General features: G+C 54.4%; 3 protein-coding genes across 3 annotated transcripts; 2 read left to right on the forward strand and 1 right to left on the reverse strand.

Moving 5' to 3' along the window:
* Positions 1-324: 324 nt before the first annotated feature.
* On the reverse strand, positions 325-1,810 carry prtT-0 (Transcriptional activator of proteases prtT; the record flags this gene model as incomplete). The annotated part of the gene is made up of 4 exons (XM_037326017.1): positions 325-1,166; positions 1,273-1,499; positions 1,555-1,721; positions 1,784-1,810. 4 exons carry the CDS (start codon positions 1,808-1,810, stop codon positions 325-327), a joined length of 1,263 nt encoding a protein of 420 aa, XP_037175205.1.
* Positions 1,811-3,671: 1,861 nt separating this feature from the next.
* On the forward strand, positions 3,672-5,131 carry hxnY-0 (2-oxoglutarate-Fe(II) type oxidoreductase hxnY; the record flags this gene model as incomplete). Its single annotated transcript, XM_037326018.1, has 3 exons — positions 3,672-3,952; positions 4,031-4,719; positions 5,034-5,131. 3 exons carry the CDS (start codon positions 3,672-3,674, stop codon positions 5,129-5,131), a joined length of 1,068 nt encoding a protein of 355 aa, XP_037175206.1.
* A 10,865-nt stretch (positions 5,132-15,996) lies between these two features.
* On the forward strand, positions 15,997-17,775 carry CGCA056_v010772 (uncharacterized protein; the record flags this gene model as incomplete). The annotated part of the gene is made up of 2 exons (XM_037326019.1): positions 15,997-16,688; positions 17,502-17,775. The coding sequence occupies 2 exons, from the start codon at positions 15,997-15,999 to the stop codon at positions 17,773-17,775; spliced, it is 966 nt and encodes a 321-aa protein (XP_037175207.1).
* Between the last annotated feature and the right edge of the window lie 239 nt (positions 17,776-18,014).

Raw genomic sequence — 18,014 nt, forward strand, 5'->3', positions numbered from 1 at the left:
CTATAAACCCGCCACGAGCGACGCTTACGACAAGCTCAAAGCGCCCCCATCGAGAACCCCAGCAGTCCGATTACCGATGATGCGTGGAGGAACAGCAACGAGACAAAAAATGGCACAGAAACAATCAATGCGGAGTGCAAAGATCTGGCTTTCGTTTGACGAGGGAAGTGTTTCTTGACAACGGAAGGGGGAATGCAGAAGCTGCTTTGTACCGAAACAGGTACGCAGACTCACGATTCTTTCGTGCGAATTTCTCAATGTTACGGAGCTATACAGCAAGACAGTGCACTACGGTTGGAGCACGTTCTCATTTTTGAAACATATCTAGAAGAGTGAGGGGTCTCCGAGACTGAGATGTCCCCCGTTGAAGAAGTTATCAATCATCTCCAAAGAGAATGACCCATCAAATTCCGGCACCATTGTCGTGCCACTGAACGAGGATGCATGATCCTGTTGTGGGTGCGGCGGTGGCTGTTGCTGCTGTCCTCTTGCGTCTTGATGATGCTGTCCCCAAGCCGCCGGCGTACCACCAGCAGCTACCTGTTGCTCCCTAAGGCTGCTCGGCGACGCCATGGCGATCCTGTGCGGCGCGCGGTTGTCCGTGACGATGGCTGTTGTGGGCGTAGCCGCCGCCGCCGCCACGCTTGCTACATTCGGACCGCCCGTCCCCTCGACCCGCGCGGTGACCTTCTTCAAAGCTCTCTCCAACCCGAATTGAATCGCAGACGGCGAGCTGGCCGACCACACTGAATTCTGCTTCTGCGCCGCCTTCAGCAATTGCAGCACTTCATGGCTGCCGCCGTTATTGCCACTGTCTACGCCGCCATAAGGCGGCTTTTGCTCATACTTGGAGATAATCAGCATGGCGTACGCGACACAGAGCCGATGAAACTCAGGCAGCTCCTCTGCCCGAGTGGATGGCATCTCCACGAACGCCCTCACCACCTCTGTCGCGAAGCCGCATACCCGAGCATGCGCCAAGTCGTGGAGCTCTGGGTTCTGGTGAGCAGGCGGCTCCTGACGCACGGCATCAGCTGACTGTAATCTTGGCGAGCTTGACAGGGAGTCGTCGTCCGAGGAGGCCTGGTCGTGCTCAAGTGAGCGTCGGGCGAGAATTAGCCACGCGATGGAATGGCTTATCCTCAATGTCGAGGCCGCGGGTAGTTCTGGGATATCACAATATTAGTGATCGACATTGACAATTGTCTTCCTAATTATGTTCATAGCCCAAAGTGAAAGCCGGCTATTGACATCGTCGACTTGAATACTCACCAAACAAATAGTTCCACCTCAATTTCCACGCCGCAAGTTCTTCACATTCCCCGTCGGCACCGAGGTACGAGCGCTGCGAAAATTTGTCCTGCAGGATAAGGTACAATGTGATCTCCGCATACATCATGGCGTCGCGCATGGTCACCTCTTCAAAGTTGAGGAGGAGCTTGCATTGTGCCAAGTACGCAGAAGGCACGGTCGCTGGCCTACCTGTAGTAGCCGCCCAACTAAAGAATGCAAGTCAGTAGTCTGTCGAGACTTGATGCTGTAGAACAAACTGACTGAAGGTTAACTAGGCATGTATTGGCCCAAAGTCGTACGACTCTCTGGTCATCCTCTGTCGACGTCCTCGCCTTTGTTCTCATCAGAATTTCTGAGAAGTTGATGCTCAGCATCGCCTGCTGAGCGCAATGCCCACTCAACAGCCAACTGTCGACATACTCGGGGCTCTGTAGCATTGTGTCAGCCTCATATTGCTGGAGCGTAGAGTTGGCTTTGTTTAATCACGTACTGATGGCGAACATGCCCACAGACTCATGATGAGAATACCCATCAACTCCTCCAGCGGCAACGGGCTCGCAATCATGAGCTGGCCAAGTTGCAACCGCACATGTTCGAATACGCGTCGATGCAAAACTGAAGAGCTGTGCTCGGAGAATCTCATTGCATGCAGGCAACATGCGTCATGCAAAAATGGCGACGCATGTCTGAGATCCCTATTCCTCGGGGCCAGGTCGATCTCGCTATTTAGCAGCAAGGTGTTTTTTCTTCGACGGACAAATCTGTTTGCTGCGTTAGAGAAACCCAAAAAAGAAAAAAAAGAGAAAAAAAAAACCATGAGGCCAACTCGTTAAAGCCTTCCCGTCACACCTAGGCATTGTTCAAGAACAAAGCCGCCGCTCTTCCTTTCTTCTTGGCCCCCCACAATTCTTTTTCTCGGACCCTGGTACTTATACGACTTTTGTATAGGGGAAAACACTTACTCCAAGACTAAGTCGCGAGCCGTCTTCTCGCTCAGTATTCCCAGAGAAACGAGGTCAGCCTGGACATCAAATGTTCGACGGAACCCTCCGCTTAGCTGGCTTCCGACTTTTCGAACTACCTCGGCGGGAGAGGAGTAGACATGTCGATCCGCCGGCTCAACATCCTCGTTTGCAGACGACCTACCAACGGTACCACCAGTACCACCGCTAACAACACTTCCAGTCCCGTCGTTATCATCAATGACGCTGTTGCTAGTAACATTTTTATCAATAGCAATAAGTCTTTCCTGACGGCCCACAGCCAAAGTCCTCTTTAGGTCTGGCCTGATGCTAGGCGCCAACATTTGCACAGTGGCCTTCAGATCAGCTATTGAGGCCTCCAGACTTTTAATTCTGTCGAGTTGCGTCTTTTTAGCACTTTAAAAGAGTTAAGAGACATTTTTTCTCCCCGCAAGAAACAGGCATGGGGGCGGAGAACTTACCTTGCGTCCGCGTCTAGCTTACTCGTCGGTGCTTCTCTTGAAGAGACGGAATGCGTGTCACCGCTGTCGTTCCACGTGCAGGTAATCCTATACCCTGTCAGTCAACCCATCTGATATCGCCCTGCCATTTCGAGCTAATTTCTGAAGGATATCTCGCTTTGGGGTATCACAATCCTTGATTGTGCCCTAACCTCAAGACCGCATAACCAACCAAGACAGTGCGCCTTCTTACCTTAGCGAACGACACCGTGAGCACTGCTCCGACTCCTCGTCCAGCTCACATCGACACTTTTGCCGACGGCAAGTATCGCAAGAAAGAATTCGCCGCCTTCTTTTCCGATTTGACTCGTCTCTGCCGCCTGCCGCGCCGTCCTGACGGCTCTCATCGCTGAGCCGGCGGCGGCGGACGTTGGGCGCGTCTGCCTCGTTCTGCATCGTGTTTTCCTCGCTTCCAGACATTACAAGACAATCCGAAGCCGACTATTGCGGAGATGGGGTATGCGGATATCGCGTAGTCGCCGCGGTATTGACGATGGCAGAAAGGCACGTCGTCGGACGCGCCGGACAAAAACGGAATTAGCCGGAGTCGGGATGTCGTTATCTCGTCCTCGCTGACTTTATCGTCCAATGGAAACCGTTCAGCGCCGGAGCAAGGGGTTGCAGGTGGAGTGGAGATAACCGGATATGGACGGACCGGGGTTGGTCGAGCATGGAACCTCGATCTGCGGTGCGTAGGGACTCCGGGGGACACCAGTGGCGAAAAAACGTGGGTTGTGTAACTGCTGTGTAAGTCTGCCTTTGATATAAAGTCTAAAATAAGAACGGTTCCAAACATACGTGGTTTGAACACGAAGACTGCAATCGCCGCACAGCACATCGTCATCTGCGCCAATTTTCTACATCTGCGGCCTTAGTCTCTACGCACGCACACATTATGGCCACCACCACGGAAACGATACCCGCTGGGATGAAGAAGATCTACCTGGGCAGCTATGAGGGCCAGACATATCGACTTGTGTCGACGAACCCGCCGCGAGACTGCACCCCGGATGAGATTCCCATGATTGACCTGAGTGGTATATACGGCGACCCCAACGCGCGCAAGGCGGTTGCCCGTGAAATCTTGCACGCTGCGAAGACGAGTGGGTTCTTCTATATTGAGAATCATGGGGTGCCAGAGGATGTGACGCGTGCCGCTCACAAAAAGGGGCTCGAGTAGGTTCCGGCCATCAAAAAGACGCGGCGACGACGACAGTGGCGTCAACTTGAGACGAACGACTTACACAATGACAGGTTCTTCAAGCTCCCAGAGGAGGAGAAGCGCAAATTGACTTCGAACACGTCTGCATACGGGTACTGTGGGTTTCGAGAGATACAAGCGAACGTCACGGAGTCCAAAGACAGGAAGGAAGCCTTCATGTTTCATTACGAGCCAGAGTTTGACCCGTTGTACGAGAACCGCTTGGACCAGGTTCCGGACCACGTCCGGGAGCACTTACCAAAAGAAGACTTCACCTGGACCGACTCCGGGGACGGCGCGGTCCTGCCGGGCTTCAAGTCTGCCTTGCTGTCACACTGGCGTGCTTGTCTGGATCTGTCCCGTCGTCTGATCCGCACCATTGCACTTGCGCTGGATCTGCCCGAGGACCACTTTGACGGCGCAACAACGTATCCGGGCGGCGACTTCGCCGTGAACTTCTACCCGGGCCACGGCGACGACCCGGTTGAGGATCCGGACGAGGTCGGCGTCGGGGCCCACACGGACCTCCAGATCATGACCCTGCTGTGGCAAGACGAGCACAAGGGGCTTCAGGTGCTCAACAGCTCCGGGGAGTGGATGTGGGCGCCGCCGCTACCGGGCACCTTCGTCGTGAACATTGGCGACTTTCTCATGCGGCTGACAAATGACCGCCTCAAGTCGACGGTACATCGGGTCTTGCAGCACGGCCGGGAGGACAGGATCTCGATGCCTCTCTTTTTCGGTAAGTCTGTCTCCTGCAGCCTCGCGGGATGTAAGGTCATTGATCCCGCAAATGATGGGGCTGATCCAGTGATCCCTTCCTTCGACTGCGTCTTCTTAATCCCAAAAACCTGTTTTCAACTGAACAATGACGTGTGAAGGTTTCAATTTCGATCAAAAACTCGGCGTGTTGCCCACTTGTGTCGATGAGGCGCATCCCGCCAAGTATGAACCTGTGACGTGCGGCGAGGTGAGTCTATCCGAACATCCACCCACCTACCTGAACCCGGAGATAATCAGCGAGAGCGTACGTGTGTGTTGACATGAGACGAACAGCTCATCGCAAGGCGCTTAGCTCGGACGGAGATAACCTCCCGGCAGAGCGTGTGAACGAAGATATCGAGACGTCGATGGCCCCTCCCTTGAGGTTGTAATGCATGGACTGGACGTAGCCCGCCGAATGGTGGAGCGCGAGATCGTTTGATCGGGAACTTTTCAACAACACCTTGCCTGCCGCCCCAAGTGTTGTATGGAAACGGACAGGCAGTTGCAGGGTTTCATGTGGCGTTTCCTGCAGCGGTAGGTCTCTTGGGACGGAATGTCACGCACGTACGCACATGATGCGGCGGGATTGGTGTTGCGTGCTTGATGATGTGTTGTCGTCAAGACACCTCCGAGAGCAAAGGATGTGTCAGGCTTCCCCAAACTACCAAGAGATCGACCTCAAGCACCCGGCTCCGATTTCCAGTTGATATCATTGACCCCTTCTTTTCCGTGCCCCTGCTCTTTGTGCTTACGCGCGCGACGGGATACTCCATATGGACGAGAGGGGACCTGTGTGATGCTCTTTCCCACCCCCCACACGCATCAACGAGAAATTCGAATCTGTACAGCCGTAGTCCTTGTTGCGAGTACGCTTGCATGGGCCTGCGAGTATCCAGCGAATGGGCATCCTAATCGTTGAAAGCGGGTTTTTTTCTTGATCTCGATTCTTTGCCTGGTTATGGGGTCGACTGATCGCTTCCCCAAACGGTGGTCCATATCGTGCGATTCGGAACAAAAAAAAAAAAAGGGTTACAAGCCCACTCGAGAAGTCCAATTTCCTCACCGCTTGCTGACCGGTGATTCGCGGCATGTCACTTGCACGTGCACCGCCAGGGGGTCGGAGTTCGTCCAGGGGCAGGGAAGCGTTGCAAGGTTCTAGTGAGCGCCAATCTGACAAGTGACAAGCAACAAGACAAACGGGGTCACCTCGAGTATGACTCTCTCCAACGCAACGCAGTGGAGCGGATCGGATCGCTGTAGCACTGTGAATTTCCGAGGTACCTCGCCCTAGAGGCGTGCGAGAGCGTCCGGCAGCTGGGACCTGCAGGGAAGTGAGCGAGCCTTGCGAGCCTTCAAGACGCAGCAGAAGCGATCACCAAGGAGACGACGACAAGAAATAAAATCTGTGGCGGGGGTGGTGCTTGCGCGGTGATGCCTCGAACCATCGTCTGTTCTTTCGGGTAGATTAGCAAATCACTCCCCGCGACAACCCCGCAGGCTTGAGGGGAGGGGGGGGGGGGAAAGTCTGTACGGTCTAGACTGGGCTTCGTCTCTTCGTTCTTGTCAAAAATCGAATAGTGTTTTCATGACATTTTGCCCGCCAGTAACACAAAAAAAGAGAGAGGGTCCTGCCCGCTCACTGGAAGCGCCGTTGATGCTGGTAATTCCTTACTACCTGCGTGTCTGAAAATGGAAATCCCAGCGAAACTTGCTGTACGAGCGGCCCTCTGGAGCGGTCTTGATTCCACGTCGAACGATTTATTGGCGAATGCCAAGCAAGCGTTGGAGACTTAAGACTTGGAGACTCAATCTCGAGAGATACCTCAAAAGCGTCACGCATGGCGAACATAAGATAGATCGTGATCCGGCAACACATCACGCCTGGTTGCGGCTGCCGACATGGCTTGGCACTGAAGCCATCTCCCGGGGTGCTGCATGAGACTCCCATGAAATTTTGATGTGTACAGCTGGCGATTTATTCATTCCTTGGAAGGAAAAGGTTGCTTGATACGGAATGAAGAAGCCGCTCTGCGGATGGACCGGATGGGCGCGAACAAGCTGCGGTTGGTCCTTGGATCGTACGAGCATCATAAGCAAATAGGACTGGGAGCCTTGCAAGAAGGTTGTCGAGATGCGATTCGTCGATGAAGGTTGACCCGGGTTGTCAAATTCGCAGCCGCGAGGTTGAAATAGTGCCTGCCCAGACGGTACGTAGCCGTGAATCGATTTGGCTGCGGTTCTGCGATCGCTGGAAATTTCTGTGCGATGTGTAATCAGAAGAGACAGTAAGGATCGGACAATTGATCTGGGATCTTGATGACAAGCGCCCTCCCCAGCGACCAGTCCGCATGCCGTTAGCACTGTCTGTCTATCGTTTCGCGCACCGCAGTACTGCACTCAGTACAGGGTCTCATTGTGTCAGGTGTAGTGTTAGTCCATCGTGCCGTGCAGATAGAATATCCGCTGCCTGCTGTTCCCGCAATATGACCAGTGCCGGTGTACAACCAGCCTTGACACCTTGGCAGGCAGCTCAGCGAATTCTCTCTCGCTTCCGAACCGAAAAAATTCCGCCGTGTGAAAAAAAGGTCGGCAGTTCGGACGTCTGTATGCTTGGTCAGGTCTGGCCGCACGTAGACGTCGGTAAAGTCCGATGTTCAAGACGATAGTCGAGCATGGCCCGCCGCAGAGAACTACTGCGTACAGACAGAACTGAAGAAACCACACAATGCCCCTGGAACTTGCGCCGGGCCTGTCACCAATGAGGGCCCGACACTCCAGAAGCGGAACCCCAGACTGGCGCAGCTGCAAGCTAGCTCCTGCAGCTGAGACGTAGAAGGCAAAGCAGAATGGTGGCGAAGGCCGAGCAGCTGGGGTGACTGCAACTCATGCAAGGTTTCGGCGCGTGTATAGATACATCGAAAGACGTAGCCTTATTAATGCCACGGCCGTCGGTGTAGATGACGATGAAGTCCTGGGGGTGGCTGAGCGGTTCAAGGGTCTTGGGCTTCTCTTCAGTCTCTGGGCCTCGCAATCGGGCGTGGCGTCGAAGGGCTTATGTCCATCAAGAGCGAAAGGAGGCTAACGGCAGCCGAATCGCAGTGGGAATGCATACTGGGTCCCTAGCCGTTTGTTTTGGCGTGCCCGAACAATTAGAGACGAGAGAAGGCCCGAAGTGCGGCTGAAAATAGGAAAATGCATCGAGCATATCGTCCATTCCGTACGGATATACGGGTATCCGTAGCTGGATAGGACCTTGACCAGGTCCCTCAAATCGCCTGTCCACTGTCTGTAGCCTGTTTGCCAAGTGATTAGTGATTCGCAACTCGACGGTGGCTGGAATTCTTCGCGGTAGATGCCAGGGGCGGCGGAGGCGCACCAAGAGGGTAATTAGACCAAAGACCCAGACTACCCCAATGCCTAGCCACCGTTTTTTGCGGTCGGGGCAGTTCGGGATGTGGACCAGACGATAGGCAACCTAGGCGGAAGATCAGGTCCGAGATGCCGCGAAACGGCTCAAGTACCCGGGTAGTTTCTCACAAAACCGAAAGGAAGGGGGAAAAAAAAGAGACGGGATTTCCTGTGTGTGGGTAGGGCTGAAAAACCTCCGTCCCGAGGGTTGCGTAACCATGGACCTTGACCACCGTCGTCGGCATTTGTATCTCCAGACAGTCATCAGCTTCTGCGGCGCAAGTAGCTACCGAAGACGAGGTTGTCGAATTTTGGGCGAGCGTTGCAGGTGATGCTTATGATTGTTTGGGGGTTGGAAAGCGACACGCCATCGGCAGGTGTCGGATGCCGGATGGCTGGGGGGCAGACAAGCCCGCGTCGCTGCTAGGCGCGAGCCAAACCATCTCGTCGGGTTCGAGGGTGCATGTTCGTTTCTTTGTCTGTTAATTCCTTCTCTCATGGTGGCGGTAGAAGGCGAATGGTAAAGCTCGGATCTGATTTGGATCGACCTAGATCTGAAGTTTGCCAAGGGGCAGCCGCTGGTGCCGCCCTGTGGCGCGTAAGATGGTTCAGCCCCTCCCCGCATGCTCTTACCTTACACAGTCCGTGTACCGGTGCTCTCTTGAAGATTAGGTAAGACGGGATGGTGGGTCCACACTGGACCTGGACCGCCTTTCCACACCTACCTCACTCAGAGGTAGGTACTCGGGCTTCGATGTTGACACCTATTAGTGTCATACCGCAATGCCATGCCTTGGTCGAGGTTAGGTAGGCTGAGGAAAGTGGTGCTGATGCTGACGGCTAAGGTCAAGTAAGGTAAGGTAAGGTACCTCGAGGTGCATTCCTACGGAGCCTGAAGGCGCCTGCCGTAATTTGCAGCATGTTTTGCGGAAGAAGGCCATCTAGCCGTACATCCGCGGAAGATACGGAATCCGGTGTTGTCTCCGCGACAAACCGGTCCCGCTCCGTGCCGTGCACCCTTCAAAGAAGCGACATCAGTCAGTGTTGTTGGTTGGCAAGTGTGCCAGTGTATCCGTGAGGTACCTTAGTCCGAGGGATGAATGCCCTTTGGCACGGGACGAACGCTCGCTCCCCGGAGAGGGTCCACGCTAAGCTACCTACCTAGACGTTGGGCCCAAGGGCTGCTAGGCCACGTCGGGCGCCGCTATCCGCTTTAGGAAAATGCCTTTCGCTGTAGTGCCTGCTACAACAGTAAGGTAGGGAACGAGGTGAGACGTCTAACAGTTAGCTCATGTTGCAATGATATTCAAAGTCCAATGCTTCAACATCAAGTCAGCTGGAAAGCGAAACCAAGCCATCATTACTCGGCAACTGTTGCTGAACTGAACCGCGACGGAGCGGGCCCAAGTCCCAGGCAGCAAGCAGGCTGTCGGATTGACCCCCCGGCTTGTTTCGGTACCTCCTGCAGCAACCCATGGCTTCAAGGTTGGGTCCAGCATACGGTAGCACCCACCTCCTCCTGCGGATCGCTACCTTACTTACTGCTGACAGACAGCTTAGACGAGGCACTTTTGTCGCGGTGGACGTATTCAACTCTGACACACTCACCGAGGACTAGCGTTCGTCGACGTTGACGACACATCTCGCTTGAGCACGGGAGTTGGAATCAATCTAGAAACTACGTCTGCCGGCATGTCTGTGCTGATCGTAAACGGCCTATTTGATTCCTCATCGTGCCAAATGCATGTTGGTGTTCGCTCACGGTCAAGATCGGGTGGACGTTCGGGGCTCGCGGGGATATGGGGGCTGAGACAAGCATCGGTGCTTCCTCGCCGTGGGAGTGCAATCTCATCTGTCTGCCGCTTTCGAGTGCAACTGCTCGTTTACCTCGTACCACCGGGCCACCATGCCAGATGCTACGCAGCACCCATTACTACGCAGTATGTACCACCCAGTGCCCACGCCAATGCCAGGCAGCCAAGATCGGACCCGAGCAAGGCGGGACAGGGGTTTTGGAGTTCGAGCTGTCACACCAGCATGGTGTCAGGGAGGGATGGAGTGAGACAGAGAAATAGATAGAAACTTGGAAGCTTGGCCGGTGTCAAGGTACGCATCTTCCGCACTATCAGCACCTGAATAAGTAGACTTTTATGTGAGGGACGGGCTAGCAGGCAAAATGGCAGGAATGTAAGGAGGAAACAAGACGAGGAAAGACACACTGGCCAAAGCTGGCAGGTATGAGCGGCTTCACTTGATGCTTCTCAACCGACTCAACGGAGATCCCCTCACATCAACGAGGGGCGGAATTGGCACGATTTGATGGTGCGATTCTGGCCGAAAATCACTCTGCCTACTGCGAAGTGTGCAGCGCAATCTTTGCTTCCGTCGTCCGCGTGAGTGATTAATGATATGGCTGGAGAAGCGCAGGCATCCCGGATACGCACATCTTAAAGTTTTACCTAACAGGACCCTTAAACTCAGGACGATTCGACCCGAGCAAGACAAGAATGGCGGGTGCCGGTTGGCGCCCACTGTTCCAGGGTCGGTCTCGTGAGTCGTGGTCCCGCCTGGATCTGCACAGCACTGCTGCACGAGCCCATTGCTCTATCGGTAGGCACGCGAATGGCCTCTAATTGCAAGCACACTATGAGCAGGAGTGGACACTCCGATGAGTAATCTCTCAAGGTCTTCCCAGACGGTGCATAGTGCAGTTGGGAGACGACACACCGTGCGCTTCCACTGGCCAGGTCAGGCCAGGCCAGGCCACGCTCTTCTTATCAGACAGGTGCGGGTTCGCGACACTGTCCTCCAAGTAAGTGTGCCAAGTAAGTGGCAGACGAATGTCGTGCTTATGCTGGCCGTTGCTCATTTTCATCCAAGTAGGTGGTGTGCGCATTCTCCTCCCCTCCCGGGCTCTGTCAGGGCTGTGAACTTTTAGCTCGCCCGCAGTGACCAGCCCTACCCAGCCAAGTTGAGCCAGGTCGAATCTTAGATCGGGTCTAGCATTTCAGATGAGATGGCCCCCTTGCCCGTGCCACATCTGTCCGATGGAAGTTTCTTTAGCCGGTTCCCCAACGGCGAACGACCTGCGGCGTAGTACAGAAGCCATCTCTCCGCACCAGGTACGAGGATGGTGCTTGTATGTTGGAATGCCTTCAGGCTTCGGCACTCTGTGACGAGCCATGAGTTGTAAGTTGTGACAGGCCTTGCCTTGGCCCTACGCAGTGCGGATACTGGCCCTTGCTTAAGATGCCCTCGTGATGGCACGCCTTCGCACCTGAGAAACCCATCATGGATGTTGCAGCGCAGCAGAGATGGGGGGCAGGCAGGTATTGAGACAAAATCAAAGTGGTCGTGGCGCTTGAAACTCACCTTCTCCTCAAGTTGACAATCGTTACTTAAGCAAGTCAGGTGGCACAGTGTAGTCAATGCCTGTACGTAGGCTGGTAGGTTACTTGTACTATGTAGGTTGGCTTTTGTCTGGAAAGGCAGCTTCAGCCGTGGCCTTCGCTCAAAGAGGACGGGGGGTTTCGACATCCTAGCTTCCCTTCCAAAAAGGGTTTGCACACGGCGAAACATGAAGACTAAAGTTTGGGGGCGTGACGGCCTGGCGGGTATTCGTATGTTCAACTTCATCTGCCCACGCGTCCGAGGCAAGAGACCAGGTCAAGGTTAGGTAGGTGCTGTGTACTCTAAGTAGGGGAAGCCCAGACTCTGGGGCCACGATGAATACCGACCGGTACGCAGTACGCAGTATGCTCCCACGCTCCTTGGGACTTTGGGGGCGGGCGGCAGCTGGGCAGCTGGACAGCTGGGTCGAGGGTCCAGGTCGTGGAACCTCAGCGCTTCACGCATCAACACTGTCCCAGAAAACCTCAGGCCATCATCAGCCATCCGTCATTCCCTGCCGCAAAAGGTCAAGCAGTGTGACGTAGCCCTGCAAGTCTGTCTGCAAGACCCTGGCCGGTGACGTATGGACAGAAGTTTTCTAGCAGACCTCGTGCCAATTCGAAGGCATTCAGCTCTCTCACGATCAAGATTAATATGTCCTGGGGGCGGACGAGCGGCCTCTGGAAAGAACAATTTGGTGTAGCGTGCTCTTTTCCCCTCTTCACTTTTATATATCAGAACAGATCCCAGAGGCGATTTTCAAGATTTGCTGGCTTAGCTGGTCACACTGCCCGGCTCGTCCGACGACCAACGATCATCGGCAAATCTCCCCCGTCCTCGAACCCCGACCGACCCAAGCATAAGCCGCGCATAAAAAAAGAACAGCAAACCCGGCACACAACTCATCCAATTCGCCCCGTCGACTCAAGTAATGGCTTCCACGAGTGCTGGCTAGGTCGGTGCTTGTGCGGGAGGAGAAAAAAAAAAAAAAGATTAGGGGGTCTCCCGGCCCGCCATGCACCTCTCTCTCGCTCTCGAGCTTTCCCTACCTGCCTACCTAACCTACCTTACCCTACATATGTTACCTGCCTATGGATCTAAGCTGACACCGGCACTCGCATGGCAATGTCACTGGCCGAGCTTTTGCTCCGCGTCGCTCATCCATCTAACGGTACCTATGAGGGTTTCCCCCCCAATCTGCTCGCCCCCAGATTCATTTCACTTACTGAAGTCTGTGTCATAGGTATCGCTGGCCTATAGCGCAAGGGATACACACATATGGATGATTTTGCTGTAGATACGTTGTATCTCTCTATCTCGTTCGGGGCCGGAGGGGTCAGCATGCCCGAGTGAAGTTTTAACGTACGAAGGGCTCGGCGTCCTCAAGACATCCCCTTCGAAATGAATCGCAGGCTGTCTCGGTTCTCTTGGACTGCACATCACCCCCAAGAAGGAAGATAACCGAGGACCTCCAGCAGATCGACCCGCGTAGGGGACTCATTCCTTGTGGAGGGGTCATCCTGTCTTTCATACAGGGCTCTGCCAAACAAGTCGATGAGATGTTGCACCACCACTTTCTTTCGTTATTAAGCAAACTCCCGGCCAAGTCCTTTTGTACTAGCGACCGACGACCGGGCCTGCGTCATGAACACAACACCGACCGACCGACCTTACAGGCGAACAAGCCAAAGGACTGGATCGCCTCGGGCCCTCACTTCTTCCAATCTGGTTCACTCACTACTCATTCCCTCGCATCATCCCGGGCTAGGGTATTATCAACCAACGCAGGCAGGTAGGCAGGCTTCCACGCACCAACGCTGGCGTATCCGTACCTACTGCTGCAAAGGACGAGGAGGAGTAGAAGCGGGAGCTAAACAGGAGGGGGGTGAGAGACAAACGAGGCGTGGAGTGGCTTCAGCCCGGCAACATTGAACTCACATGTATCCATACTTGTTGCCCTTCCCGACGCCGCTACTCATCGCTTTGTCGGGAGAGCCCCATGTCAGCCATTGGCAGCGTCAAGTCGTTGCGAGTCCAAATCTAGGTAAGTCTTTTGTGGCTGCTTGACATGGTCTTGGACTCGATTTTTTTTTTTTCTCCCCTTCCCCCCTTTCCAACCTCGGCGATACTCGTCGTCGCATCGCATCGCATCGCATCGCATCCCACCGCTTGGTGCGCCACGTATTTCCTGCACCATCCACCTCAGCCAGGTAGGCTGTTGTGACGGTGGCCTACGAGTCCGTTTTATTTTCTCAATTTGGTATAAGTCAAGACTCCGCAAGCATGATGTACCGAAGGTAAGGTAGGAACTGCATGTTTCGAGCATGTACAATCAACTCCAGTCGTGTCGTGTACGGTCAGATGCCCCCGTTGAACCAAGGGGGGGAAAGGGGGAGGGACAAAAAAAAAAAAAAAAAAAAAAAAAGACCAGACCTGATGGCTGCGGACAACCCAATGTTGAGCGGTAAATACCACCCGGCGTCCACTCATCCCGCCTATTCCCTGTCACAGTCACTAGTTGCCGGTTGTGAGTTTTGGACTTTGCTGTTGAGGGTAAAAAAGTATCATTCCGCCCACCGTTATTGGATACGTCTCATAGGCTTGCTTTGTCCTCTTGTTTCCATTCATATCGCTCGGTCAATGGGAGTTGTGTGCGCCCACTCGATTATCCTGCCCTGCCTGTGTTGAGCCTTCAATGGGTCATTCCACCCTCCCGCCGCCTCTCCTGGGTCTCGCTCCGGAACTATCTCTCGGCGCGTGAGGTGTGTGTGTGTGTGTGTGTGCCACTTGCTCCGGCGCCATCCTCGTCGCCATCGTCGTCGTTGCCTCTGCCGATTTCGTCTCCTCTCGGGTTGCAGTCTTTTTTACTCTCGAGCTCTTCTCTTCGCCATCCTAGCGTTGCTTGAGAAACAAGACTTGCTTCCACCGGCACCGCGGACCATCGGAGACGGCCTTGTGCCCCGGCCAGAACGGGACCCCCAGTCCATCAGTCAGAAACCAATTTGTTCCGCATTGTCGCTGCCAGCCTTCCAATCTTTTTTCCAGTCGGAAAAAAAAAAAAAAAAAAAAAAAAACTCATACTCCGCCTGGCTTCTACCGGCGATATCCAGTAGTGGCCAAACAGCAACATCAATTGCCTGCAGCCACCTCCGCCTCCGGTGCGCTCGCCAGGCCACCCCGCAGCGCCCTACTATCATACGCCTCACCCTCGCCCCCCGAAAATAGGAAGAGAGAAAGAGAGAGAGAGAGAGAGAGAGAGAGAGAGAGAGAGAGATACGGGACTAAGGACAAAAAAAGAATATCATAAGCACGCACGGAATGCACTCCGGGCAACAGAGACCCTTCAACTCCGTCTCTGGCCGTGCCTACTCCGTCTGTTGAAGGACGCTTCCGCTTCCGCCTTCCCTCCCTCTCCCTGCCCTCTTCATCCTGCTCCTCCACTTCCACGTCCCCATGTTGCCCAACGTGCCTGCTACGGCTTGCCACTTGACAACCCCAAGACTCAATTAGACCACATCCGCCACCTTTTCGAGCCATTCACGACACAGCTTCAACCTGCCACCCGTGTCCTCCTCTGTGCGACCGCGACAGTGGCCCGCCGAGTGCCACCCTCGCCATCACTCGCCCTCTCAGACCCGATCTCGTCGCCCCTGGGGTTAATCACTCCTTCGCAAGCACCTCGACGGCTTGCCTGAATCTGGCCCCCTTCGACCCTCGCACTGCCTGGCGTTGTTCTTTTTGGCATGCCATCTCCTCGACTCAACCTGTCCTAGGTTCTTCATGAATCTCCAACACCCAAACCGAATCAAACCCCCTCCGATCCCGTCACTATTAGGTCTACCATGGACGACGAAGCAGCAGCAGGGCCTTCTAGCGAGATGTCGCGAGGAAGCTCTGCCGCGGCCGAGTTGAGAAGGGACCGAAACTCCGTCATGAAGGTGGTAAGTCCAACAGACCCTTTCGCTATTTTTGCTGCAGGTTTAGCGTTGCGTCGACTTCAACAGCACAAAGTTTTGCGGCTATGTTGACGACGTGGCTTTGCTCGTAATTTTGACTGCCGATGGTCGTTGAGTTTGGCAATCTCGATCTGTCGCCGTCTGACAGCTGTTCCCTTGCCGACCAGTAACTGTTTGGCCTTTTCTTGTCAACCAGAAGAAACCTGACATGATAACAGGCATGCGGTACCTGCCGTAGAAGAAAGCAGGCATGCGACGCGGAGAAACCCAAGTGCAGCTTCTGCAAACAGCGAGGGTTCCAGTGTGACTATGCGGCGCCGCCCGTGACGAAGTGAGTTCCTTTCCCGCCTAACCCTCTTCTGTCCGATAGCATCAACGACTGCATGTCTGTTCCCAGCATTCCTCTCTTAATCCCTGCGGACTGCCTCGCTGGGGGTCGTCTGGAGGGATGCTTGTCAGCCTTTGTTAACTAGATGATGTGCGACAGGAAAGACAGAACTATGGAAGAAATTCGAGATTATCTAGCTCGTATCGAACCCAAAATCCACCACATTTATGAGAACAGCGGAGACATTTCTAGACTTTACCAGATTTTCGACCCTTTCGGCTACCAGTCGCAAACCGCGACGGCGAGTTTGCAGATGCCCGTGCCCCTACAGACGCAGCTGCAGTACGTGTCCGCCGTTCATCGAATGATGCGGTGGGGTGCAGTGTGGGAGATGCTTCGAGCTGCTGAGCCCAAGATAGAGGGACTTGAGACCCTCCTGGAACCAAACTTTACGTCGATCCTAATGGAAAGCCAAGGACGCGATGGGAAACTTTCGCATGATGTTCTCAGACCGAATGTTGCGGGCGGTGCGACCCTGAGTTATGCCGACAAAGAATGGCTGGAGCAAGGATCGACGATATACTTCAGTACTTTCCACCTGATGCACCCTGTTTTAGACCAGGAGTACTTCATGAAGAGAACACTGTCATCTGCAGTCAGCGGTAAAGTTCCGCAAGAAAGCGCAGAATGCGCCCTGGTGTTTCTGACGATTGCTCTTGCTCACATGGCTTCAACTGGGGGTGCCAGTTTGGAAATGGACAACCAACCGCCGGGCCTGCACTATTTCAACGAGGCGAGACGCCGCATGGGATTCTTCATGGAAGAATCCACCATCGAAGCCGTACAGGTCTTCGTGTTAGCAGGGTGAGTTCTCGTAATCGGAGGGTGGGATGCGCCGGGCGTGGCGCCGGGCTCCGGGCGGGCTCCGGATCCGGGACCGGGACCGGAACCGGGGGCCCGTCCCATATGTGCCCGCATCGGGAGCCGCACCCGCGCTTTTTGGGTGTGAGTGTTGGAAAAAGAAATTTTTTGGCTGACTCGAGCTTGGTGGTTTCCACGACCAGATTGTACTATGAATGCTGTTCTCGACACATGGTAAGAGTCGGCGAGAGGAGGGGTTGCCGTGGGTATTTGGCTAAGATGGAGGCAGGAATTCCGGGCTATGTCCGTTCACGCGTCCTTGGCTTGCCACAGGATGATTGCCGGGTGAGATTTATTTACCCCCATTATTGCCGCGGGTCATCCGGTGCGCTGTTTTTACTGGCCAATGTGCTGATGAGAGCCTGCAGCAGCTCTGGCCAGGACCGATCTCAGACGCAGGCAGATCTGATGCGGCGGCTTTTTTGGCATTGCTCCATCACAGAAACGTATGTGCCATCGCCCTTTTCCCTTCATCTTCAATTCAACGATCCAAAAAAAAAAAAAAAAAAAGTTGGACCCCCAACCCAACGCCCCAAACTGGACCCCTAATCCCCATCGTCATCGCCAACCCCATCTTCCATTTCACGGCGCATTCCCGCAGCCTGATGACGATGCGCGTCCGCATCGTCTGCTTTAATCGCACCCCCCTCGCACCCCCTCGTGGTGTTTGGCTGGATTATCAACGCCTGTCCTGTCATCCCCTGTGTCTATCCCTCCACGTCTGTCTGAGTTGTCTGACGAATGATTACTGAACAGGGGACTCAACCTGGAGCTCGAGTTGCCTGTGACATCGCTCAATACGACAGAATGCGAAATGTGGCCAGACATGTTCTCAGACAGTCTGGTCCCAGATGCAGGTTACGGCGTTTACGAGGAGCATTTTTACTCGCAAATCAGCATGCGGAAGCTCGCGCTCGACATACATCGCACATTGTTAACGGGTGAGTACTTCTCAGCAGCGCCTCTGACTCTGACCACTCTCCTCTCGCTGGCGCTCAGCGATGACTTTGTCGTCATATGCCAGTTCTGAGTTGCACCATCGCAAGTGCAGCAGGAAGCCTTCCCCATGCCACCCATCATACGATGATCCGTTTGGGATGTACCCCACTAACGACCTCGCTTCACCCAGCTTCGACGAGGCCGGCCTCCAGTCCGGGGCTATTCACGCAGACGGCCAAGGAAAAGGCTTCCCATGAGCTACACGTTGCAGTTGACCAGATGCAAAGTAGTCTCAACGAATGGCAATCGCAGTTGATGGAAGGACTTCAG

This window comes from Colletotrichum aenigma (genome assembly GCF_013390185.1).
Source record: "Colletotrichum aenigma strain Cg56 chromosome Unknown KSG_Cg56_contig07, whole genome shotgun sequence".
Taxonomy (NCBI): domain Eukaryota; kingdom Fungi; phylum Ascomycota; class Sordariomycetes; order Glomerellales; family Glomerellaceae; genus Colletotrichum; species Colletotrichum aenigma.